The sequence below is a fragment of the Megalops cyprinoides genome, chromosome 17, assembly GCF_013368585.1.
Source record: "Megalops cyprinoides isolate fMegCyp1 chromosome 17, fMegCyp1.pri, whole genome shotgun sequence".
Lineage (NCBI taxonomy): Eukaryota > Metazoa > Chordata > Actinopteri > Elopiformes > Megalopidae > Megalops > Megalops cyprinoides.
In genome coordinates, this window is record NC_050599.1 from 15,434,998 (window position 1) to 15,461,131 (window position 26,134).

General features: G+C 40.2%; 1 protein-coding gene across 1 annotated transcript; it reads left to right on the forward strand.

The window, feature by feature from the left end:
• The first annotated feature begins 8 nt into the window (after positions 1–8).
• Positions 9–19,389, forward strand: scara3 (scavenger receptor class A, member 3). The gene is made up of 5 exons (XM_036550265.1): positions 9–204; positions 14,283–14,402; positions 16,251–16,331; positions 16,816–17,859; positions 18,471–19,389. Exons 1-5 carry the CDS (start codon positions 9–11, stop codon positions 18,905–18,907), a joined length of 1,878 nt encoding a protein of 625 aa, XP_036406158.1. The 3' UTR covers positions 18,908–19,389.
• The last annotated feature ends 6,745 nt before the right edge of the window (positions 19,390–26,134 follow it).

Sequence of the window (26,134 nt, forward strand, 5' to 3'; positions counted from 1 at the left end):
GGCGGGCGATGTGCCATGGGGGGAGATGTGTGGAGGAGAGCCTGACCATCTCTCCTCTTATCCGCAGTGTCCGGGAGCTGCCAAGGTCAGAGACGGGGAGCCAGAGATGGATACGCAGCGAGTACCGCAAAAACAACTTCCTGCAAGCAGGCAGAGGACTCCGTGGACACAGCACCTACCCCACGGGGCCTGGCCTCGCTTCACGTGCGCCGATTAGACACAGCTGAGCTCCCGCAGTGCTGTTTTCACAACATCGCCATCAGTGAATATGCACCACATTCTCCTTATCTGTCTTGAGACTGTTGGGCAGCCTTGGCTGGGCTTGTCTGTGTTGTTCTGACAGACATATCATGCCATCAGTGTTTATAAGTCAGAACCTGAATCCCCCCCCAGGTTCCAGCCAGCGTGGTGACTTGGAGAAAGGAGGAGGGTCAGGGTGTGACACCAGCAGAATGTGATGTACATTCAGTCACAGTCTTTCTGTGAATCTGAAAATCTTTATTAATTCATCAATTTGACTGAAACTCTGCTGTTAGACTGAGACAAACAAAGCCCCCGCAGTTGAAAGCAGCATTCTACTCCCACCATAACCAAAGACAGTGATGAAAGCTAATTACAGAGGAGTGCCAATCGACTCGCAAGCCACAGTCAACAGTCAGTTTCAGTATCAATTATGTCTGTCTAAGCTTTACCCTCTGGCAGATACTCCAGCTCACAGCCTGTTAAGTTCTACCCACACAACAAAAGGACATCTGGACTCTGTTTTCAATGTGCCACACTCAATTAGGAGAAAGTACTTGCAAATGTAAACATGCTGTGGAGATTTGCAACAGTCAGAAAAGCACTGTTTGTGCTGTATTCTCCTTTGAGTGGATTCTTCTTCTGTAAACATCATTATCTCTTTGCTTTTTTCCAGTTTTGTTTTACTCCAGTACTGTTCTTACTTCATAGGGAACATTTTTCACTGCAGTTTTTAAAGCATGTCATGTAATGGCAGGCTGATTGCATGAGTCCCCTGGTTTTATTCATATTATTTAAGAAATGTGTCTCTATCCAAAAAAGGCCCTATAAATGTCAAGAGTATGACAGTTACAAAAAATTTCCATTAGGTGGCAGCAGACCTGACTTTAGACACCAACATTATGGTGTTTATGGTGAGGGAACAACTCACTGAGGAAGATGGAGAGCTTGATATACAAGAGGCTAAAACTTTTCTTTAAACTGCTGATTGTCTTTCAACTGTTTTTGGCTGCTTAGCATGTTTACCAAAGTATGCCACAATAAATTAGGATCACAAAATTTTGCAACTGCTTCCCTCTGTACCTCATTGCATCAGATGATAGATGGTGGTAGAATAACCTTTGCCATTGAATCATGTGAATTACAGCATTATAGCAAGATATCAGGCTGCATTAAATTATGTTGAGTATATGAAAGAGGTTGGGGACTAGAATCAATTTTAAACCAATCTTTCTGCTAAAATTTACTTTTAAAAGTAAGTCCACAGAAATTGAAAGTACAATTTGAAATATGTTTGAGCTAATTATTCTTTTTATGCCAATCATTTAAATGACACTATTAATAATAGAAAACAATCAAAAGAGATTATAGATAATAAGTAGTTATTAGTAGTGGCTCAATGTGTGGCCTTCACAAGCATCCCCTTAAATATATTCAACATCAAAATGCAAATGTTGGACAATTTCCCTTTATTTTACTAAACTTCACATGTATTTGGCAAGGTTTAACTTGGAACTTGGAACCCTAAATACAGTACAGAAGTGATCTAAAATTAATATCTAAACATCTATAAATGTTTCAACACTTCACAAGGTATATTGGCTGCCATAGGATTAGATTTAGAATTTGGGGTAAAGTCAATTTTATTTTTGGTCTGTGGTCTAGTCACTTCTCATTAGCTTGAATGAGCAGTATGTAAGCTTTTATATCAACCATTATGAAATATGTTGTGGGCAACATATTACTATAAGTCATTTAAGTGTAACCTATTTTACTTTTGTGTTTTATCTACTGTTTGTTCCATATCTATTCATTCTCTATTAATTGACAGAGTCTTGGATTTATGTACTAGTTCTTGCAATCTGTTGTGATGCCCCATTAAGTTTAACTGTGTGGGCCAATTGTTTGGAATGTTTCTTTGGTTTGGCAGAAATATAAAAGTGTTCTTGGAGTAATTTCTGTCTAACAAAAGCCCATGGTTGAGACTGAAAATGTTCTCATTCCCCCACTTAATAGTGTGGGTAATAGTTGAATTGATATCCCTCGTATTGTTTCAATTTTAGATGCTCTTTGTATACACTTAGACATACTCAATTAAAATAACCATATTCTTGGCCCATGAATTCGATATTATACACGACACCAATCTGAAGAAATTCCCAATAATACAGTTTAGAAACATAGATGTGCTCTCTGCCTGCTCTTTAAATGTATCATCAAATTCATCAAATCCAACTAATCAAATTCTGTTTAGTATTCTTTCTTTATGTTTCACATTACATCATGACAATTTCTCCAGTGATTTATGTACATCTAATTATTTTTTTCAAAAACATGCCCCCCCACAGCAGCTCAACAGATAACCAGGCTCATACTTTTGCAATCAAAGAGCCTCATAGGAAATGTTGTTATTCACCCTGTCTGTGAGGACATGAGCACATGATTGGTAAATATGGTGTCCTTTCAGCTCCGGCCAAGGAAGGTCTCTCATCAGAAAGGAATCAAATCAGCTTTGCACATTTCTTTAATCAGCGACCATATTATTACTCTGATTGCACTCGTTGATTGCATCAGGTTAGTTTAACAAACTAAGAAGCCTCCATTCAAATGTAGTTCAACTGCAATTACAATGTGAGACTGTGCAAACTGTCGAACAAATACACCATCCAGATGACCTGTAACTGCACAGCATTTACACTGAAACACATTAAACTTCTTATACCATCGGATCCACTGACTCATACTGCATTGACTGTATTTGAAACAACAGCCATGAATAAAGGGTGAATGAATGTAAATTAACAGCTAAATTTGGTTTCCAATGGGCTAAATGACAAAATGTAAATGTAAATGCAGAGAACTAAGATGCTGATACTCTCAGTAAGGCCAAGATCAAAACAGCAGTAATAACAAATGTAACAAATGAACTAGAGTGCATTGTGTTCAGACTGAATCAAAACCTGTGTTGCACTCACCTGCTGAACATTTTAGTAGTTACAGCTGGTGGAGAAGCATGCTTTCATAGTCTATTTGCAAATAAATAGGACATCTCCATCATGTGACCATGAGGTCCTGTAAGTTATTGAACCAATGAACATCAGTAAAAAAGGGGGGATGTCTCTTACATTCAGTTCTTGCATCTGAAACATACGTGCACACACAATCTGTTTTCATAACTCCAGTCTTTCTTGTGCGCTGCCAAACATTTTACTCTTTGGAATCTTCCTTTCAACTTATGCTGCGAAGATGGGATTTGATCAAATCAAGCTGGGACCAATTTCAGAAGAAACAAATTGATGTCAGACGCCCCTCCAAAATGGGAAGGAATTTGAAAAACATCTTGGAATGTTTATCGATTAACAGATTTATAGAGCTTTGCATTCCAGCCGTTGCCTGTGACTGTCCTTCCTCTCTCAAGGTCATGACTATGGTGATCATGGAGAACATAGGAGACAATGGCGTACCTACTGAAAAGCAAGTGGAATGTCCATCTCAACAAATCCATAAAAGTAGTCAAATAGACCTTTTGGAATGTAAGACATTTGGCTGAACCTTAAAAAACTGTGATAGATCGTTCACCAAACAAGGGCCCCCCTGAGGAAAGAGAACTATTTCTAAGGCTACGTTTAGATCTTATTGTGTAGCTGAAAGCTCATTTTAAACTGTCTTTTAAACCTTTTTTTGGCATGGTTGAGTTAATTCATACCTTTTGCCTCTGTGCCTTCGTCCTGTGCAGTCCTGTCTTCTGTTCATTGTCCATGTAAAATACCCATGAGCTGCACAGACAATCTCATCTAACACTGCAAGTTACTTTAAAGGTTCAGTCTCATACATTTTTAGAGAAAGATAAATAGTAAGAACTGTTTTTTTTTTTTAACATATCACAAATATCTTTCATTATGCATGTAATATGAACCTGAGTGACTGGGATTGAATTGCCCCGATGTGCATTTCAATAATGGGATTCAATTGATTCTTAATGACGAATGAAGCTGGTTTACAGTAATGACACCCTCTACAATCAGCACAGCATGACTCACAACTGGCATAGCCATGCTGATTGGAATTACATCTGGTCTTTATCAACGACAAGGAAACCGCATGAATTCAGTCTTGTGAAATGGAAAGTCGATTTAGAAGCAATGAGGTCAATGAGAACTTACGAAATTAAGAAAACAATAAATCACAATAAGCATATGCAGCAAAAACATCGTTTAAAATGAAAAAAAAAATACATGCAGATCCCATGTTTCTGAGAAGATTCCATATATCCACTCAAAATATTGTAGAAAAGAATCTCATCAGTAATGACGTTTCTGCACCCAATAAAACGCAGGAATATCAGACTCAACAGCTCTATATGGCTGTAATTCCAATTTACAGGTCCATACATGGCTTTATAAATCACTGCAATGGATTTATAAAATAAAATATACAATTTACTATGTATTACGAATGAGAGTATTAGTTATCAGATGGAGACAACTCTATATCCAAATCAGCTGAATACGTTTTGTTTATTTTAATGTACAACTCACTTTTTTCATATCATAACAAGTACATTATTTGGCGTTAGCGTGTATTGCATTTATGCTGAAAGTAATAAGATCAGTCATAACATGGTCACTTAAACTGACGCAAACGACAATATCAGAGAATTCCATTGATATATTGTCACCACTTGCAGAAAATTATTTTGAAATATCCACAATCAGTATCAAGTAATCAGTATAAACCACTAATCTCCATTGATTGTTTTTTTTAGAATGTTTTTAGCACAATAATCAACTGAATGGTCTCTTGCACCCAATGGAAAGTCACCAGTATTTATCCTTTTGATCCTTTAAACGTCAATAAATAGTAAAAGCTGGAGCGTAAAGTTCTGCGCAGACATGACAGCAGTTCAACCCTAAGCAAAGTCCCAGGCTTTCATACTGAACTCCTGGAAACTGTTTAATCGGTTTTAACTGCACACACCACCGAAGGTAAAGGTGTTTCTTCCCACCGAAGCCGAACATTTGTTAGCAATTAGCCTGGGCCAAAGTGCTGACTTGCCACAACACCCGCTCGCTCCCCTCCCTACTTCCCTCTATCGCGCCCCCACTGTCATGTTTCCCTTAGTTGCACATGGTTACTGTCCAAGGTATCATTTTGCGTCTGCCGTGTTGAGGAGAGGTAGCACGTTGAGGCGGCTCTGCAGCGTGACTTTAATATATAGCGTGATCTCACCTCTTCTCGTTCGTTTTCTTTATTATTTTTTAACAGTGGAGGTTTATGCAGGCTGAGAATAAGTGAGAGATCGTTACTTAAAGCGCCTGTGGGATTTGGAAGGAATGCATGTTCACAGACTGACAGGCACATGAAAATATTGTCAAGTAACTCCTTTTTGTAGTAGCGACTTCAGATCCGGTACTCTGGACATCATAAAACTTCCGCAAGTTGGGACCGATACTAATGGACGCCTGTGCCCACTGTAACTTACACCAGATGAGTCGGATGATAAACAACTTCCCTGTATCCTTTCCTTTAGGGACCTATATTACGGTAAAGAAGATCCTGTGAGGAGGGAGGGGGATTCCTCGATTCAGCCTACGTATTTTTTTTTTTTTAAAAACATTGTTTAAGCTGTTTTGCAGCCACACCATGAAAGGTAAGAGGGACTGCCTTTTGTTGACAGCCTGTTGTACGCTATATCGTGGCTGTAGCCGGGTCTTTGATGTCGACAAGAATAAACTGTTTTATTTAGAGACCTTGAAAGGGTACCCGCACACAAACGTACAGACAGTTCCCTTTTTAAAGTTCACCTCGCAAGGTCCAGGAAAAACGTTGGTTTGTTGACGTTGGACTCGAGACATCCTCTACTTTGCTTTGAAACCTGTTTCAGAGTTTCCCAGTTTCTCCAGACAGACATTTGCTTTGGGTTTCCTTGCAGAAGCTTATGCAAGCCACATTGAAAGGCGACCGTTTAAACTCTGTAATTTAATCGACATGGCGTGACATGAAGAGGTCGAAATTCTCAATCTTTATGGGTGCCCCCGGGAAGAAAACGAACAGGCGCGACATATGGCACGAGCTGGAAAATTTTTGTCATAAAAGAAATTTAAAGGTATTTATGGGGAGGCAGGTATGGGGTCTCTTCATTCCTGAGTTTAGTCCTTTCAAGTTTCTCTTGATGATGATTTTAAAGACTTATGTTTGAGTACATCACTAACACATGCCTAAGGTGCACAAGGAAACAATGGAAAACAAGAAAGAGGCAGACATCCACAACCTTACTGCAGACAGCAGTAAGCTGTGCACCTGGTAAACAGCACTGTGGTGAAATGGATGAGGAGAGGGCAGTGGCAGACAGATGCAGCTTTGATCGCAGCCAAGGTCTTTATCTGTGATTTACGCTTTAAGGCTCCTGTTGGATAGGATACTACTTTTAGAAGAGAGAAGAGTAGCAAGAGCAAGCAAAAGACATTTGCAGAAGTGATTTCACTGGGACATAGATGTAACTGATATGTGATGTGTGGTAGACTTGTAGACTGACCAGGATGAGAGCAGACAGATATCACTGCATTTGTGGCATACTGTCTAAGCGAAGACAATAAAATCAATACAGGACCAGTTGTTTAAAAAAATTAGATGAAATATTTGCAAAGAAGGTGGACATTGCGGACAGCATCACAGAGTCAATGTGTCTGTATCTGTTTCCATAGGGTGTTTGTAATAGATGACAGCATACAAGGTTTTTGAATAGTTTCATTTCAAGGGTAAGCTCTTGTTTCGCTCCAAAACCACAATATGAGAATTCTTGAAATAATTTTTTTTTTATAGTCTAAGAGTCAGACAGTCTTGATCAACACATTCCTGGCATGTCACCACTTCGATTGGAACCGCACATTCCCATGTAAGTGTATTTAAAACAGTCGAATGTAGACTGGAATTCAAGTCAACGCTTGTCTTTATTAAATCCAGTTGGGGTTTCGTTGGTTTTAGAAGATTCCAAATGTAATTTAAGTGCTTTCAGTCAGATTTTTTTGCATGTTAATCTCAGGAACATTTCAACTGCAGTCAGTTGAATATGAATGTAGGATAGAAAACCATAACTTATTTTAATATTCCTTGCTTTCTCTATGAATCAATGACTTTTTAACATTGGGTTGGATATATTACATTTTTTTTCCATTGCTGTTTCTCTAACTGCAGTTTGCATTGGAATCAGACAGCAAACTAGTGGTGATAGCTTGAATGTTTCCACCCATAGAAAGAGCTAAATGCAGTTTTTTTAAACTCCAGAAGATACTTTTGTGGAGATCAAGATCTAAATAAATAGCTTGACCCTCTGAAGTCAATGGCAAAATGTGTATTGTAGATGGGTCAGAGGAAACAGACAAATAACAAGGGTTTACTGGTCTCAGGGTAAAGGCTTGTTCTTGTTCAGTGTCAGGCAGAGTTCAAAGACACAGCCTGCATTGCTGTGAACTGAGACTTCATCCAGCCATAAAGCATAAAGTATACCTCCCTCCGTGCATGCTCCACATGAGAAAAGTATGGGGAATGCACTCTGTAACCAGTACATGCATTCTGTGGTGCTCTGCTGGAGAGCTGTGGGCAGCTCATTTTGTCAAATGCAGAGTATTACCTTACCATTCTCAGTCGTAGCATCTCAGACTCACTTTCAAAAGTACTGCTTCCCACAATTACCTTCATCCTTCACCGGAACACGTAGAAGATGAACAACCCCCTGCTACCTTGCATTGACATCACTTTTTTAAAGGATGATACCATGAAGGGTGGAGTTTCTTGACATAAGAAAGCAGACAGAGGTGATTCCTGGGAGTGTCCTTTGGTTGACCATCTTTCAAGGAGGACATTTTTTACTGAACTGACAAGGTTGGTTCCCTGACCTCGTAGTTTGTCATGTACAGGAATAGGGAAAGACTTGTGTTTGACAGATGCAAATGGAAGAAAAACAAAGAGTTTAAAAAGGCAAGCAACCAGTTACTATGGAAGATTACGACCATCATCCAAGAGAGTAAGCATATGCCAGCTATGTCATGCCACCATGGCCAGTCCTTAGCAGTGATTATCCGTGCTTCTTTCATCATTGCCAAATGTGAGAGAAAGAAATTGCCAAGCCTGTCTCGCTGATAAAAATATCAGGATGGAAGATATCAGCAGCTTACCCTCTGAGGTTTCACATATGGATGTAGTTACAATCATTTGCTGTGTTTTGAGTCGATCCAAAAGGTAGTGCGAAACACAATTGTGGGATCTTGTGCGCTCAGATGGGTTTTGTAGCTGAGCTGGAACTTTGTTTGGATAGGTGGCAGCATGCTGTTAAACAGCAGGGAAAGGAGACAAATGAACTATACTGCCTCTTTTTATTAGGAAACAATTCCCCGCTAACATTCTGTTCAAATTAAACTCCCTGGTTTTAATCCTGTAATCCTCTCTATTTCGGCCAGTACATTGAAATCTTTTCTCTGCTTCCACATTGTTCCTTTAAAACATAATTGTCACCATTATCATATTTGCATGCTATCAGTTTACTTATAGCTGTAAATGCTTAGAACAGTCTGCCCAGAATATTAACTTGACAGAGATTTTGACATAAGTTACGAGGTGAGCAAAGTAGTAAAAAGTGAGTCATGATTTTGTGAATTTTAGTTAACTACAGGTGTGCAGAGGGACACTGGATGATTTGTGACTTTGCAAGTTTTACAGTTTACTGGAAGTGTGCAGAAAGATGTTGGAGCCTAATGGACTCCTCACTTCACATAGACCCTCTTGTCAAAGGAAACACTAAAAAAAACATTCACAAGGTACGGACCAGACGGACACCAAGTGCTCTTTCAGAGTGTTTATAGCAAGACGGTTGTGTTTGACAAACCAGTTGATAAAAGACAAATGCAGAATGTACACATTATGCAATTCTGGACGCAGTGGAGGCATGTGAGACTTTGAGTCGGTGCTCTACAGGGTGTTGATCCCTAGCCTGAGGAGGCTGAGTATGTAACATAGTGGGGGATAGGGAAACAGAGGGATGTGGGAAAGAGATCAGTGATTTTATTGATTGATAGTGAGGAGGATCCATGGTGTTATCCTTCCTCCACAACTCAGGTCATTGAGTCCATTTTCTCAATAGCACTGAAAGAGTCTGGGGATGCATTTTAGTGTGGGACTCCTTCCCAAACAATAATGAGATGGGTGAGGTACCATTAATGTTTCCCAGAAGGATACTGTCCAAGCAGTCTGACCCCCAAAGCATCTGTCCTCTGTGAAGGGCTAGTTTTTAAAGGATTATTGCATTAATTCAAGGGTGTACCAAAAGGTGTATATCCATTGCCTCCACTGTATTCTTCCCAAATCTGAAATCTGGCTGACCTTTTCACTCTTTGGGGAGGGTCAATGAGCCATGACTGTGCTTGACACACATGAGTATGTGGGAGATTCCTGCATGCTTTTTGCACAGTTTTCACTTGTTTAGTATTTGAAATGCTTGCAGTTCATTGGAACTAATATAAAGCTTGTGTCACTCTTAAGCTAGGTGCAGATGGCCAGATATTATGTTACAATCAACACATCCCTGACTACCTGTAAAGTCTATCATACCATTTGCTTGGTCCATGTAGTCAATTGAATACTAAATTTACTTCTCAACGATTTGTATATTGAATTGTAAAAGACTGGATTGCTGTCCAGTATTGCATCTGTCATTGTTTTTCATCAATTGTATGGATACAATTGTAACAAACCTAACAAATGACACCTGTAATTTCCATGCATTTGTCAAGGAATTCATATATAATGCATGTACAGACTTAGCCACCACCGTAAAATGTACATATCACTGGAATCTTTTCTCTGCCACTCACACATTCTTAAGACCACCTGTGAGACTGGGCAGACCTGGGAGAAAATAAACCCAGGAAAAACGTTTTGCACAGGACTGTAAGGGTCATTGACTTGGGGCTGTGTGTGGGCTTTCTCTGTCCCACTGAACGTCTTCCCTGGGGTTCTTTTTATGCATGCGTGCTCTTCCAAAATACCACAAATGAAGCTTCAGTGAAAGAAATGAAACCTGCATCACACACGAGATTGACAATTGTCAGGTATCTTTTTCAGAGAAGGAGTCCACATTTTTCAGTCCATGACTGTCGTGTTGGCTTGGCAATGCCGTCCTCCTACTAACAGCTCATTAGATGTCCTGCTCGGTGCGAGATGTCTGTTTAAAGGGGAGGAGAGAGCCAGATGGGAGGGTCTGCTCCATTCCTGAGGCCGAGGCCTGGGTTTAGCCCTCTGTCCAGAGACACCTGCATGGCTGGCTGGAAAATGTCACCGTCTGAGTGCTGCAGCAGCTGCAGATGGAGCTGGCAGGCTCACATTCCGGCATCGCTGCCCGGCCCAGCTCATTTCAACCTCTCAGTGAGCATGCATAAATACTCTCACCCCAGAGTTCAGAATATTCCTCTTTCCGGCCTCCAAAAACACACGCCAGCGCTGGTGGATTCATTCGGAAAAATACAGGTATACTGACTGCCCAATTTTTTTTGTGGAGTTTTGTAGGGAAATCGCCTCTCTGCTGGAATATCCTTTTACGCTCAAGGGCCTAGAGCTAATCTGTATTAACTGTTGGTGTTGCAGCTCTTTATGGGACTCACAGTGAAATACAAAAGTGCCACACAGTAAATTTCAGATACCATCAAGACCTGCTTGTTTGTGTGTGCACATGACTGTGTATACATTTTAAAGCAGGCCTGTATATGTTCATGTGTGTGTGTGTGTATGTGACCGTGCCTGCTTTTGTGTGTGTGTGTGTGTGTGTGTGAATGTGAGTGTATATGTGCATGTTTGTGTAGGTATGTACTCACATGTGTGTGTTTTATGATCGCATGTTGCAAAAATCAACAAAATTGGTACTGTAAAAAAAAAACCTTGATTTTTAACAGCACAATCATATAGGGAACATGGAATCCAGTACAATGAAAACATTCTAAAAGGTTTCCAATTTTGGAGTGTGCACTGCATTTAACAACCTTGGGCTGATATAATTTTTCAGGTTCTGTCTTAACTTTGTCATGCCAGGGGATTTTAGTTTGACAGATGTGATTTTCATTGCACAGGAGTAGCTGCCCTGTGGATCATAGGTTCACTCGTACATGCCGGGATAATAGAGTACAGGTAGAGACTTTAATGACATCATGGAATCGATATGAAGGATTTTAAAATGCAATGTTTTGGACCATGTAGTTTAGTCCTACCAAGAACAAAATAAACATGCTTTTCTTTTTTTTTTTTTCAAAAAAAGGAGCGTGTTTCATATCAGTCCAGATCCTGCACAAATAAGCTCATGAAATTCTGATTGGGGTTAATATGGTCTCTGGAAAACTTGCTTTTGTTGTACTCATTCCAAGGTTTAACCCAAATCCGAGCCTGGCTCCATGGCTCCCCGGTGCAGCCAGCATGCCAAGGCTTCCTCTGGGCCTGGGGGCCACAGGGGACAGGAGCCTGGGGGTGACGCCATTGTAATATGCTTGTAATGTGCCCGTTGAAGCCTCCAGTATTTCATATGCAGTTACTATGAGGCCATTTATCTGACAGCACACATCCTTTCCATCGCTCTCTTCCCAGAAAATAGGAATAAAATATTAGACTCTGATCCTTGTAATTGTGTTAATCTTAGAGCCGTGCCAAAGATGACTTCACGTTTTAAAATGAGGCCTCTGCATCGCATGTTCTGGAGGTTGCGAGTAATTGGGGTTATGGCATTACCATTTTGTATTGTAGTGATTTATGATCTTGGTAATAAAAAATGTGTGTTTCCCTAGGTAGTTTTATGTTTCATACTGTCACTCTTAATTCATTCATCTATAATTCAAGTCATTTTCCTTTTTTCTTTCTTTTTTTCCAGAGAGCTTTGGTGGATATGAAAATCAGCTCTTCAAAGGTAAGGACATATTGTGAGATGTTTCCTGTTTCATCTGATGAATCATAAGCACACTTTGGAGATAATATTTTCAGATGAAAGCTATAGGATATTGTTTGACATTCTGTTCTTACCCAATCCTGTAAAGCCTTGCTTTGTCCCCATACAGAGTTTGCTTGTATATTGATTTGCTCCAGCAGCAAATGAACAATGGCAATAATTCCAGCAGAGCATGTTATGTCAAAGTTAAACACAGTATAGCTTTGTCTTTCCTACCTGGATGTGACCAGGACCCAGAGCTTGCATCATACACTATGACACTAACATAGATTAAATTAAAAAAAGAAGATCTATCTGAGGTAAAGGTAGGCCATTAGACAATGGCCATGAGGTAAGTCATTTTATTTGTTGTCTAATGTTTATTTGTTGCCTTTCAGAAGAGGATCTGACTGGTGAAGAGGAAGAAATGCCTTCATTTAGAGGTAAAGAGGCCTTGGTCAGCCTACTCCATCTTCCTTTGTGCACAAGTAGTTTCCTTTCCTTCCAATGCGTGGGTCAGGTCCTTGAGTCAGTCCAGGCCTGGTATGAATGCGGAGGACTATGTGGGAGCTGGAAATGGTAACCTACAGTACATATTAGGATAACAAAAGCTTGTATTTGGATAAGAATAACTTGTTTCTGACTGGTCAGTTCACTGGTCGGTTCATCAGTTTTCACAGCTGGTTGACTCCTCTGCGTTCTCTGGTGATGAGATTGTGACACGCTCATAAACCTCAGAAAGTCATTGTCATTGAGGTTGTGGTCCTGACCTGACCATGTAGAGCGACATGGGACTCTAAATGCTATGTGTTCTGGCCCTCTGAATGCTGTGATTGTAACTGAAAGCCCAGCTGAGAGGAATTTCTGCTGAATCATCCAACAAAAGCATCACCAGGCAAATTTTAATACACACGCCAAATAATTATATTTGAGTTTCTTATGCATTTTCTTTCTTATTGATTAATATTTTAAGACTGAAATCAATATCATGCTCTTTGTCTCCACACAGTCTTTTTGTGATATTGATAAGTACTCATTAGTATGGAGATCTACAACCTTGAAAATGTAACAAAACCCACTTTTAGCCTGGTGTATGATTGAATAAGGTCAACATGCTTTTGGTGTTATATAAAGTCTCCTATATTTAGACTAATGTCTCTAAGTGACCTATAAATATCCTCTGTTGTGTAGTCAATATCCATCAATGAAATGCTCACAGATTACTGCCCATTGTCTCTAATTCCTTAAAACGCACTAAAACATGAACCCAAGGACATTACCCCCTAGCAGAGCTCAGCTGCAAATATTTATCAAGTCCCGCCTCCATAGAGTAACACAAGAAAGGACCAATCAGTAAGCGCTGCGGTTTAGGCCCAAATACTGACCCCATACTTTCTCAGTCATGTTCTGTGCTTTCAGACCTGGATTTTCTTCTATTTTAAATGAAAGGAGTCCCCTAACCACCCTAAACCATTCAGTGACCCCCAGCCCAGAGAAAACAGTGTTTGGTTTGCTGTCCTTGAGAAATGTTGATGGTTACTGTGAGGTTCCCTTCACACACTGTAAAGTAACTGCATTGGATGTTCTTTAAAGAATAAAGGATCTGCCTGTTGACACACCAGAGGATTTTTTGTGCAAATATTCCTAGTGTATATATTCAAAGGACATCACTATTATTCACAGAACCTACAGTATCTTGGTATTTTTTTTTACTCTTTTTTTTACTTTTCAGCCCTATGAAACAGTTTAAAGTTTGTAATAGTCTGTACAGAATTCATATGTGGCACAGGATTGTGTGTATGTGTGTGTATGTGTGTGTGTGTGTGTTGGGGGGAGTGTTTATGTTTCTGTGTGTGTGTGTATACCTTACATCTGTTTTCAATACCCTTACTGGAACTCATTCCTTACTCCTGTCAACCATGAGGAGATACTCCACATACCTGCTTCTGGCATTCCTAACAACATTCAGGTCAAAAGATCAGTACTTAGCCACGTGCAATTGCAACATTGCTGGGATCACAGCGTATGTTTCTTTCAGCTATGCTCCTCAGATGATGTATGAAAGAGAACTGTGCTATGTTCACAGGAAGGACACGAGGCGGGTGTGTAAAATGCCAGCAGACTCGCTCCCTCCAGTTGGCTGTCAAAGTGCTCTACGGCTTTTTTGCTTTCCTTATCATAGCGGTTGCCGTCCTGGCATCATTAGGTGAGTATGTTCATCTATAAACCATCACACCACTTAGAATTTCAGTGACACTTCTCGCTAGCTTATCTCTGCATTATCCTGGAAATTTCATGCTGCCGTGCATATCTTCCATTGCATAGATACACAGCAAGCGATTATATGCAGTAAGGTCAACTGGAAGAATTAAACAGTGCAAGCTTGATGAGAAAGGGAGAAATTAAAAAGACATGTAAGGAAAATTTGCAGTGAAACATAAAGCGGATATTAATATATGAAAAAGTGATATGAAAAGTAACTGGAAACGCTTCTTGTAGCTGTGGCCCTGGCCTTGTGGGTCTGTGGGTACAATTTTACATGACTCACTTTGGTTTTAATAAAACACTGCAAGAAGAAGTAATGAATGTGAATAGTGGATTAAGGAACACAGGGCCCCAGCGCTGTGTCAGGAAGTTCTCCAGCAGGCATCGTTTGCATAGCCTTCCAGCTCTACTTCATTCTGCCATTACTACTCAATCAGTTCTTTTCTCATGCTTGACTGAAGGTGTACTTCCCGTAAGCACAGTAATAGTACCAGAGGGATTGAGCCCATGTCGATGAGCGCTTTGTATGTTAAATCTTAGAGAGACTCCCCTCCCAAAGAGGCAATGTGCTGAGAGCATTAGCCAGTTTAACATGTTTTACCAGACAACTGTTGCAGTGCTCATAATCGGTACATTCATTGAACTTTCCTATTTTATAATGGTAAATTCCTGCTGATGACAGGCCTGAGATCAACAGCATTTCAAGGTTAAAATCCCTGTGCTGTGGTGACTCAGGCTTTTATTGCCAAGCTGGGGATCAGTCTCTGTCGTGCCAGTGTAACTGTGGCAAAACAAAGCAAGAGCAAAGCGGCATATACCATACATGGGGAGATGCAGGAATTTTCATTCAGTCCTAGCAAAAAACAAGTGGTCACATAAATGTTTGCTTTGCTGAAATTTCCATGTCGTTTCTCACATCTGGTTTACATTGCCTGAAAATTCCCCAAAGAATGTTCTGTTATATAACAATCACTTCTAAGATAAATATTACAATGTATAGTTCTGATTTGTCTAAAAATCAGCCTTGCCATCAACCAGTGTACATACTGATGGCCTTTATGGACATTCACAGTACCTGGAATCCACAACATTATATTGGTATGCTTTTATAGTGTAGTATTAGGTGAAAGCTCTTTTCCTGAACAACGGAGCAGGTGGTATATACATATGGTACTGGTCTTAATTTACAAGGGCTAGAATAGGTCTCTACATGCATTTTACTCATCCCCTTGGTGCAGAATAAAGAAACATTTTTCAACATGAAGTCATTAAAAGTTTGGTGGCACATGCTTTTGTTTGACTCTTGAGTACAGCAGTTTCCTGGGACATCACCAGCTGTATAACTGGTTTATGTAATTTGTCAATTATTTATTTATTTTGCTTAGTGAATATGCTGGAAAGATTGCTAGTATACAGAAATGACTATACATGTATGCATAACAAAACCTGAGGGAAAAAAAATATTCAAAAACATCAGAACAATTCTGTTTTTAATGGAGATTCATTATGCTGTAGCTATATGATCACAGTTTGTGCTGTCTTCACATTTTTCTTTTAGTGAGCAAACTCTAGTCACCTCTACATCAGGGGACCTAAAACAGTCCGAGCTTAAATACACATCCATTATTATATCCAGTCAGGTATAGCAGGTCTGTATTCAGCACAACATTAAACATGCTTTATACAGGGCTGAAAACATGCTGGAAGATGTTGTGTACTTTAAACTGCAAGATCTTCTCTCTGCAGATCTCATTGATAATTGTTTATTTCAACCTCTTTCTATCATCAGTGTTCAGAAAGGTTGACTACTTATCAGAAGAGGAATCCTTTTATCACAAAAAGATCGTCAAGGTCCAGGAAAGTATTCAAGGTGGGAAAGTTATTTATGATTTCATACATAAACTGTGTGTGTCCTTGACTTTAGGGATGTTCTGTATTACATTTAGCTGAAGACACACCTTACAGCAGAGCATTTACAGCTGGTGCAACAACCAGTGTCAGGACATTGAATTCTTCCTTTAATTCATGAAGATTAAGTGAGGCAGAAATTGATGCTTTTGTTAAAACTAGGTCACCCATTGAGTGTAATAGCATGGTTGAATGACTGTGAAGTGTGGACTAAAGTGAAAGGCTAGAATGTTATTCACGCCTCATGTCCCCTCATGATACATTTCCTGCAGGCTGTCCAGCGAGAGAAATATTTCACAAAGCAGCATTTATTACTCTGACAGGGACTTACAGGAGCTGATTGGATCCTCTTTCTCTGTGATATTTCTGCAAGTGTAGCCTTTCTGATGCAGATTAATGAAGGACAAAAGAGTTTGTGTTGGCTAACTTTGTCATCCATGCTGTAGATCTGAGTTCTACAAGCAACTGCTCTGACTGCTTTGACATTTCCCACTTTGGAGATGAGATCAACAGGCTCAAAAGGGAGTTTGAAGAAATTCAGAAAATGATTCTGAGTCAAGAGCAGATACTGCACCAAGCCTCCCAAACACAGCAGAGTCTAACGGCGTCAAACAGCCGCCTGACACGGGATGTTCAGAATTACTCCATGGCCATTAAGCTTATCAACCAGTCCCTGGAGAGGTACTTAGATCAAGTAAATGGATGGAAGATAGTCATAACAGAAACAGACGAGTCCATGAAGTCCCTTGTTCAAGATCAGTATGATTTAAAAGCAACTGTTCAACAGGTCAACACCACAGTAGGTCTAAACTCCTTGTGGATGGATGCCCTTCAAAGGAAAACAAACGAAGAAACTCTGGTTTTGCAGAAAATGACGATGGACTGGCAGAACTACAGTAAAGTGTTGGGAGCAATGAAGTCCAACTCGAGCACCACCAGCCAAATGGTGAGGGGTATTCAAAACGGCATCTCGCTCACACACCAGAGAATCAGCCTGAGCTCAGAGATGGTGCACGACCTCACCCTGCAGGTCATGAACCTGCAGATGCAACTGGACAACGTGACCTCCTTCATGGATGAGCACGAGGAGAACATGCACGACCTCCACTACCACTCCAAGTACTACCAGAACAGGACGGGCGAGAGGTTTGTGACGCTGGAGGCCAGGATGAACTCTCTGGAGATGGAGATCGAAACCATATCCTCCAGCATCAACGCCACCGTCAGCCACGTGCAAAGCATGTACAAGTACATCAACATTGAGAGCTCCTCCTGCCAGTCCAGGATGGGGAGCCACACGGAGGATCTGCAGGGCCTCAACAACACTGCCCTGCTCCTCTTACACATGACGGAGACCCTGAGGCAGCAGTACATGCTCCTGAGCGTACGGATGGACCTCGACGTGAGGAATCTCTCCATGATAATGGAGGAAATGAAGCTGGTGGACACCCACCACAGCCAGCTCATTCAGAATTTCACTATTCTGAAAGGTAGTGGATCAAGATGTTTTTCTGCTTACAGCAGTGGCATCCAAACTTTGTGGACCCCAAGACCCCTTAGCATTGCAACTAGTTAGCACCATCCCCCATCTCCACCACCTAATTGTCACCCATGTACATTAAAATTAAGCTTGATAACATTTACATCTCACTTCCAATCTCATCAAAATTCACACTGGCCTTGCCATAGTTTCTTATCTTTGTTGATTCAGCGTGATTTGTAGAGGCGTCTCTTGCCTTCCTTTTGGAGCAGTACTTTTTCACAGCAGGAATTGGCCGATGCTCTGTCACCAACACAGGTTGGCTAGTTAGCTAGTTGCTGTGAATGTGTGCCTGCTCACAGATACTGTCGTTAATTTCATATGTTGTACAGATGCCACAAGCAACCATCGCTTCAGGTTGTTTTTGCTAGACAATGCCTACAGAGTCAGTAAACGCCCTCAGAAATTCAAAAGGAGTTAAAAAGCTAACATGCACAAAGGTGGGAATGCCCCCTTTGGGTCCCAGGTTGAATACCTCTGTTTTAATTGCCTAACACATGAAAGCATCTTTAGTTGTGAACCTTAACCTGCACTAATGTTCTCTACATATTTCCTGTATAGGTGCACCGGGACCACCAGGTCCAAAAGGCAACAGGGGGGAGGCTGGAGCTAGAGGGCCTGTTGGTCTGACGGGAAACAAAGGCGACCGTGGACTTTCAGGGAATCGTGGGAGCCAGGGTGAAAAGGGTTTCATTGGGCCAAAGGGAGCTCCAGGAGAACCTGGACCCTTAGGGGCTAAAGGCAGTCTGGGCCTTAAAGGGGCCAAGGGATCTTTAGGCCAACCAGGCCCTCGAGGGGAGAAAGGTCAAAAAGGCGATATGGGAATTCTGGGTAAGGACGGATTGCCAGGCCCTAAAGGCCCACCAGGAATACAGGGACAAGCAGGTCTCCCCGGGATACATGGAATACCTGGACCCAAAGGAAAACCTGGCCCTGTTGGTCCACCAGGTCCACCTGGGCCTCCGGGCCTCCCAGGGAATCCAGCCACTGGGCCCTGAGTGGACCACCTCACCCTGTCACAGCCTAGATGGAAGGAGCTTCCATCTTGTGTGTTGCAAGATACAAAAAACTTTACAACAAGGAGGAACATGTTGCTTCTAGTGTGGAATTACCACCAGGGTACACTTTTAGGCTTTCGTTTTTAAGTTACTGTCTCCTTGCAAGGTGGGGTCTTGCTGGAAACTCCATATCTGGGCAGTATGTACAGTATAGCTGACTTACAAGACATAGAAGGAACAAAAGGAATAAGCTGTTTCAGCTGAAAGAATGTTCACAGAGAACTTAATGTCCTTTTTCATAATGAATACAAAAAATACACAAGGACAAGACAAATGAACTCCCTGTATGAAAAGTGATGCCTCATGCCTTAGTCATTTGAAGCTTGTTATAGTCAAGTGAACCTTATTATATGGTATGTAAACATATAATCTGCCACTGCGGTAATTCAAAGGTTTTAAGATGCCACAAAGCACTTGCATGGGTGCCTTTTAAGGTCTGGGTTTACATTATGAAATCATGCACTTTTCAGTAGAAATAATGGAAAAAAACTGTGTGTTGCTCTGTTTTTCTACCATGTAAGGCTATTCTTTCAAACATGAAACTCTTGTATGGCACTTTAATGCCTATGATGAAGTGAATTAATGTATTCAAGGGTGTACATTCCATTTGATTTGTCACAGATATTTCAGAGCAGGTACTCTGAATTGATTTAGGAACCTATCTACATTTTTTACTTTTGATGGCAAACAGTCCAACTAGAATTAAGAAGAAAGGGTAGACCATGTGGTACATATATGTTGTGGAGAGATATGTCGTTTGTACTATGTAAAATGTACTAATAAATAGGCTTTTATAGGGTTTGTTACTCACAAGTACCATGGACCCAGTTTATTCAGTGACCTAGAATAGACTGATTTGGAATATTAAGTATTTGTTAGCCAAAGATACTTTATATTTGAATTTTATGTCACTTCTTTGGGAGGTTCAGTTTGAATTACTGTATACTCCAGTACCTTTTCGAGTGTATATAATGTTTTTCATGGTTGTTTTGTCTGTTTTCTTCTTACATTACTCAAAAACCTTCTAAGAGGTACATAGCTATCAACACTTAGCCACATGGCTCAGTCAAAGGTCTTGGTACTGTCATTAATCCAAATCTCTTTGCACTTACTCAAGATTTTGTTTTGAGATCATTTGTTATATTTTTTCAGCAAATCCAAATTACAATAAAAAGTAAAAAAAAAAAAAACAAATATAAATAAAAATATCATCAAAAGGTATGTAGATGCATTTCTCTGTATAAATGCAACTGGCTTGCATTAAAATTTTAATAAATGCAGTTATTCTCCTCTATCTGAATTGCACATTTGTTGTAATGATGATCAGAGTGCATCCAAATCATTCACACTGTGGGGCCACTGCATGGTTATGAATATTTCTGGCTACCATGTTGATAAAACATGTCAGACTTTTAGTGGAAAAGTACAGTTGCACAAGAATATTCATCCCTGGTCCAGAGTTGTGAGTTATGCCCATTTACAAGCAAACCTCAAATGTAACAAATGTGTTTTTGAATCCAAAGTAAGACTTACCGCAACCTGAGTTATGATTCCTCTTACTTGTCTCCCTGTGGAAACAACTGATTTAGTATCCTTAAAATATACTATAGTTTTTGCCATCTCATAGACTGACATCTATCAGACAAATATGTTTCTCATGATACATCTGCAGTGATGTCTTGATCCCAGGTTCAGTCCTTTGTTTTTCCAACTTTATTTATTCCTAGTGCCTCATAACATAGATGATTACAGGAAATTACTGGCCAAGAATATCACATTTGATTAATCAGAGTGAATTAAGGGAGTCCAATTTCCTAAAGGAAAAGGGAGTTGGTCTTTTCTGTTCCAGAGAAATTCCATTTCATTTTTTTTGCACCATACAGAACTGGATTGTGATTAATTGAAAACACAAAAATTCTGCTGCCCCTTTCCCGGCTGATCAAACCGTGCAGGGCTATAATGAAGCACAGATTGCCGTCTGTGTTGCTCATTTGTCATTTCATTTTGCAGTGTAAGCCTTTGAGTCACCGCTAGCCATTTTCAATAATAATGAAAAAAATCTGCTGGAGGCAGTTTTGCTTTTGCATTGTGAGTCTTTCAGATTTTTTGCTTGTTTTTTTTTTTACTTTTGTTATTTTGCACATTAACAAAAATGTCCAGCCACAATGAGCACTCCATAATATGAGTGCCCCCAGCTTTGGAGACCTGTATTTAGTTGCTTAATTGTAGCTCACCGTGACTCAAGAGATGGTGTTATCTTGACAAGCAGGTAAGGCGCTGTCTGTGCACAGTGGAGAGTTGTTAGGAACACAACAGACACAGTGTTTCCTCACAGATAAGCTGCAGACCAGGCCTTGCTGAATGTGAATGGGGGTGCATGCGATGTCTCTGCCTACAACTACCCACAGCTCGGCCAGCTTCCCCTAAAACATCTAATACAACTCAATGTTTTGATGTAAAGGATTCCACACATGGTTGAACTAATGATAAATGCAGGGTTTAAGTTAAGAAATATGAAATGGCTGCCGTTTTGAGAAAGATGAAAGCCTGTTTCAGTTGAAATATGGTAGGACGTGCATGATGTCCACAACAGGATGTCAAACGTTAAAGGAAAGCCAGGGATTTTCTTTCATATAATAATGGCCCATGTGGTAAAGTAAGCCCTATTAAGATATCTGACCTCCAGCAGCCTTTTTCAAACTATAACCATATGCCCCAGTGCATCATCAAACCAGTCCAAGTGTTTCAGTATGAATATAGAATTTTTCATGTTCACCAGTACCAACACATTGTGGCAGAGACAGTGTTAGCAACAGACAATGTAGAGCCCATATTTTTAAATGTGATGCTCATGGAGATGTACAGCTCCTCAAGACGAATACTTTGAGTTGACTTAATGTCTGCTGCTAGCTCTCTGAAGTTTGTATTTAAAAATACTGGTGACTGTGTAGTCTTTCATTCTAGACCCTTAGCACAGGGCAATGGTTAGAAATATTAAAAACAAATGTTGAGTTTTGTACTGTTCCTCTGATTTATTCTCAATAGAAATATTTCACAGCTCATCAAATGTGTCATGGCTTATGATTAATGTTTCAGTTTCCAGATGAACTAGATAAGGAGATGTCTTACTTAGGCTACAAATTGTGTTTGTTTTTGACAGCACTGTTTTCAAGGCCTTATCCCTTCACTAACACAGACAGCTGAGCTTCCTGTGCAGTCAGGTCAGATTGACATGATGAGTACTCCTTTGCCTGAAATGACGGTTTTTTATGAAGGAGACGTTTTCACTTACTTAATTGTACATACTCTTTGGCCCCACCATTCTTCTGTCTGGGAATTCTTGTCACTGCCATAATCATTTTGATCTCCCATGTTGTGATCATATGTTGATTATCATATGTATCCCATCGTAGAGTCTTCTCTTTTCATCTCTCGCTCTGGAAAGCAATATATGGTGGTGTACATGTGTTCTCCCACAGTACCTAGTGGCAACGAGACCCCTGAGGAGACATGTCCTGAGGTAATTTCCTGGAGAAGGTAAACAAATTACACAAACTCACAGAACAGAAATCAGTCTGCTTAGAAGATCTGTCCGGGAGGACTGGGTCGTAACATTAATGACATCATGTGCTCTGCTTTGAGAAGTGTCTGTGCTACACATGAGCAGTTCCATGGTGAGTTCGGAGGCCTTTTATGGTGCCTTTTGTAAAATGGAATGAATTCAATTATTTTTCTTAAAGTAACATTACCTTAAAAGTATTAAGTTCCCTAATTTTGTATTAACATGTCCAGACAGTATATAGAACTAAATTAAGTCCCTAAGGATGGTATAATGCACTGCAACCCTTTTTAATTATAATTTAATTAAAGACTTAATTTTGGAGCCTTTCTTTGTACTCCTCTTTAAATAACATCAAATTTCACCATGTTCCCAGGAGCTATGCTTTTAAACGACATCTGTGAACCATGACCCCAGGTGAGCACCACTTGATTTTGACTTTTGGAAAATGTAACCTTGGTTTTGGTGGTGTATTCAAAGGGAAAGGATGCACCTTATGCTAGCCTGTTAATAACCAGATTTTCTTAGGTTTTGCCTTTGTTTGCAAAGCAGAGACAGAGTTATTTGATTTTGCTGCCTGGGCGTAATCATATGGCCATTGCTGGCTGTGAAAACAAGCACCAGACTTGTTTCAGTACTTCATGAGCTCATGACCATTGCTTTCAATGCCTATGACTGGAAAAAAAAAATTGCAATGAGGCAAATGTCTGCAGCCAGCAGACAGGCCTTAGGGCCAATGCCACACCAAGTCATGCTTTTGGCTCACAAAAATTCCGGTCCCAACTGGTAGATGAAGCAACATAGAGGCCCATCCCGGCCAAGGTAAACAGTATGACATCACAAGCAGTTGAAGGTCACTCAAAACTTCTAATTGGCTGATGTTATTGTTACATAATTCTGGTCCACATGTCCTTTTGTACATGGAATTCCAGTGATGTACTTCAAAAGCATGTGCCTATCTACAAGCTGGCAATGGGTAATAGGTGTGAAATTACTAAAAAAAACAATCAGAATAAAAAAAATCATGAGTGAATTCAAATAGTGGAGTGTGTACAATTGGCTGTAATTTGGCTTCACGTAATTGTGGTGTTATTGTGGTGGTAATAACAGGGTTCTGCTAGATGCCCCCAGCTGATGCTGTTTACTTTGCTTTATGGGAAGCTGTAAACAACTCACTTGGAAGGCATGCTAGAGGTACTGATGCAGCATTACATGAATAAACCAGCTTAACAGAGTGCAACGGGGGCTTTAAAAAACCAATTCACTATTACAGAATAAACCAAAATGTTGAGTCTGACCTCTTCGATTCATTATTTTTGGTTGTCAGAAAGTTTGCTGGCAATGTGGGTGTTGGACAGGTTTCAGCAGTACAGAGAGCATTTGGTCTCAAATAAAAAAAATACAGCTGGGTTACTGGTTTCACAAGTAAGCACTGTGCACTAACCAGCTGTTTTCTGTGCACTTCAGCATATGACAACAAGAACCAGAAAGGAAATGGGATTTGAAAGTAATTTGACACTACATGAAACTTAACATTACAGGCACTGATGGTGTGCTACAATACCACACCAGAGGGTGTCTCCTAGATCTGAAATATGACTTGAGGGTAGTGTCATACTGACTCAAAAATGCATATTTCCACAAAGCTCTGCAAAGAATGATTCTTATTTTACAGAAAAGAAAATACCATAGGAAAAAAAGGTAACTACTTCATGTACTTATTTTTCAAGTTTCAAACAAGAAATCGGTAAAGTAAGAGGGCGTAGTGTTTTTGCGCTGGTGAAAAACACAATGTTTGCCAGAATAAACTGCGCCAGATGTTCAGGGAGGAACTAACGCCAAGCTTACTTTGTCCAGGTGGAATACATTTCATGCAGTATTTTCTCACTCCCGCGGTTAATAAAACATCTGTTCTAAGGTAACGCTTTTTCTCTCATTTTTTTCTCAAGCCCATAATATCATTGACAATATGAGAGCATCAGGGGAGGCAGGCTGTGGTTTTGTATTACCTGTTAAGGGGGTTTCGTAGCTGTCAAAATCACATGTTAATTGTTCACTCACACTACATTTCTATGGGTCAGAAAGCAGAGCAGAGAGTCCACCTGGACTAATTATCTTTAGTGAAACTTTCCTCTTTTTATACAACTGTGACTTGTTTACACTGAATCATGACCCATTGGATTAGAATTGTTTGTCTATCTAATGGGTGATTTTTTTTTCCATGAAATGACCTTTGACATCATGTTCATTGCTAAATTACACTTGCTTAAATCAATATTATTATTACAAAAGCCTGAATTGGAAAGATACACCCCCAGAGCACTTCAGCTGTGCTAATTATTAGGGGAAAAAATGAGAAAAGCAGATTAAGAAAGACATACTATGCTGAGTTCTGTCTCCTAATGCCAAGTAAAAGGACATGGGAGCAGTACTGCCCCCTGCCACATTAAAGTTTCTTCAACTAATGTACCACTAGTATCATGGAGAAAGTAAAGGCTCTTTTCTGAAATCTGCCATAGAATTGCAGCAAAGTTCTACGGAAATTCAATGATCCACACTGCAGAGCACAGATGGGAATGTGGCACAGATTATCTGAACTGGCCGTGTTTCCACGACTCCGTCAGCAGAAGATGAAGAGCATCCTGAGAGATGCTTGGAGCTTCATCACATAGTACATTTCTCATCCATGGGCTCAGGAAGGCAACCGGGGAAGGAACGGCATCTCTCTTCATCATTTTTGGTGGAATTCCCTTCATTTAATGTCTGTTTAAATCTGCACTGAGACAAGGATTAAATGCCTGCACACTGTCTGCTTGCAAAGTCCACAGAGGACAACCAAGCTGAATGGCTGGTGAATCTGACCCCCAGTCAAGAATATGACTTGATGCTTGAGAACTGTAGCAAATATCAGGTAGCAGCTCTAACAGTCAGACATGGGCCTATTCAGATAACAGCCCTTAGTCAAGGCATTGTTGACCAGGTAAACCCTGTTGCATCTGTCTTCACTTTCAGTTTAACACATATAAATGCAACCTGACTCAGAACATTTGACCACTTTTTTTGAAAACCATTAAGTATTTTTCACAATTGTGCCCTCCGTATTTTTTTTTCCATTTTTCCACCTCTGTACAGATTAAAGTTATTAACATTATCTCATCTCACAAGATTTTGTCCTTACATTCCCCCCATAGTCAGGCTTAATTGCTTTAGACAAAAGCCCTGAAAAGCAATCTCCACTGGGAAGAATAGAAGGAAATTCTGATCATTTGAAGCATTGTTGTGCCAGTGATTTGAAAGTCACTGGTGAAGGTTAAAGCTGAGGAAAGGTATACAGAGTCTCTAATGTACCTTGGCTGAAAGACAGGAAAACTTCAGCTTCACTCTTAAACCAGACAGCTTAAATAAAGTATTGTACTTTCAGGCCAAATACTTGCGTCAGACCTGATTACTAAGAAAGAAAATTATCATCAGCTTTGAATCATTCACTCTCTTCACTCATCATCGGCACACAGTGCCTCTGCACTGCAAATCAAGCATGAATTAACAAAATAATATACTATAATAATCCACTATAATAACATTTTTAATGCAGATACAAACGCATGACA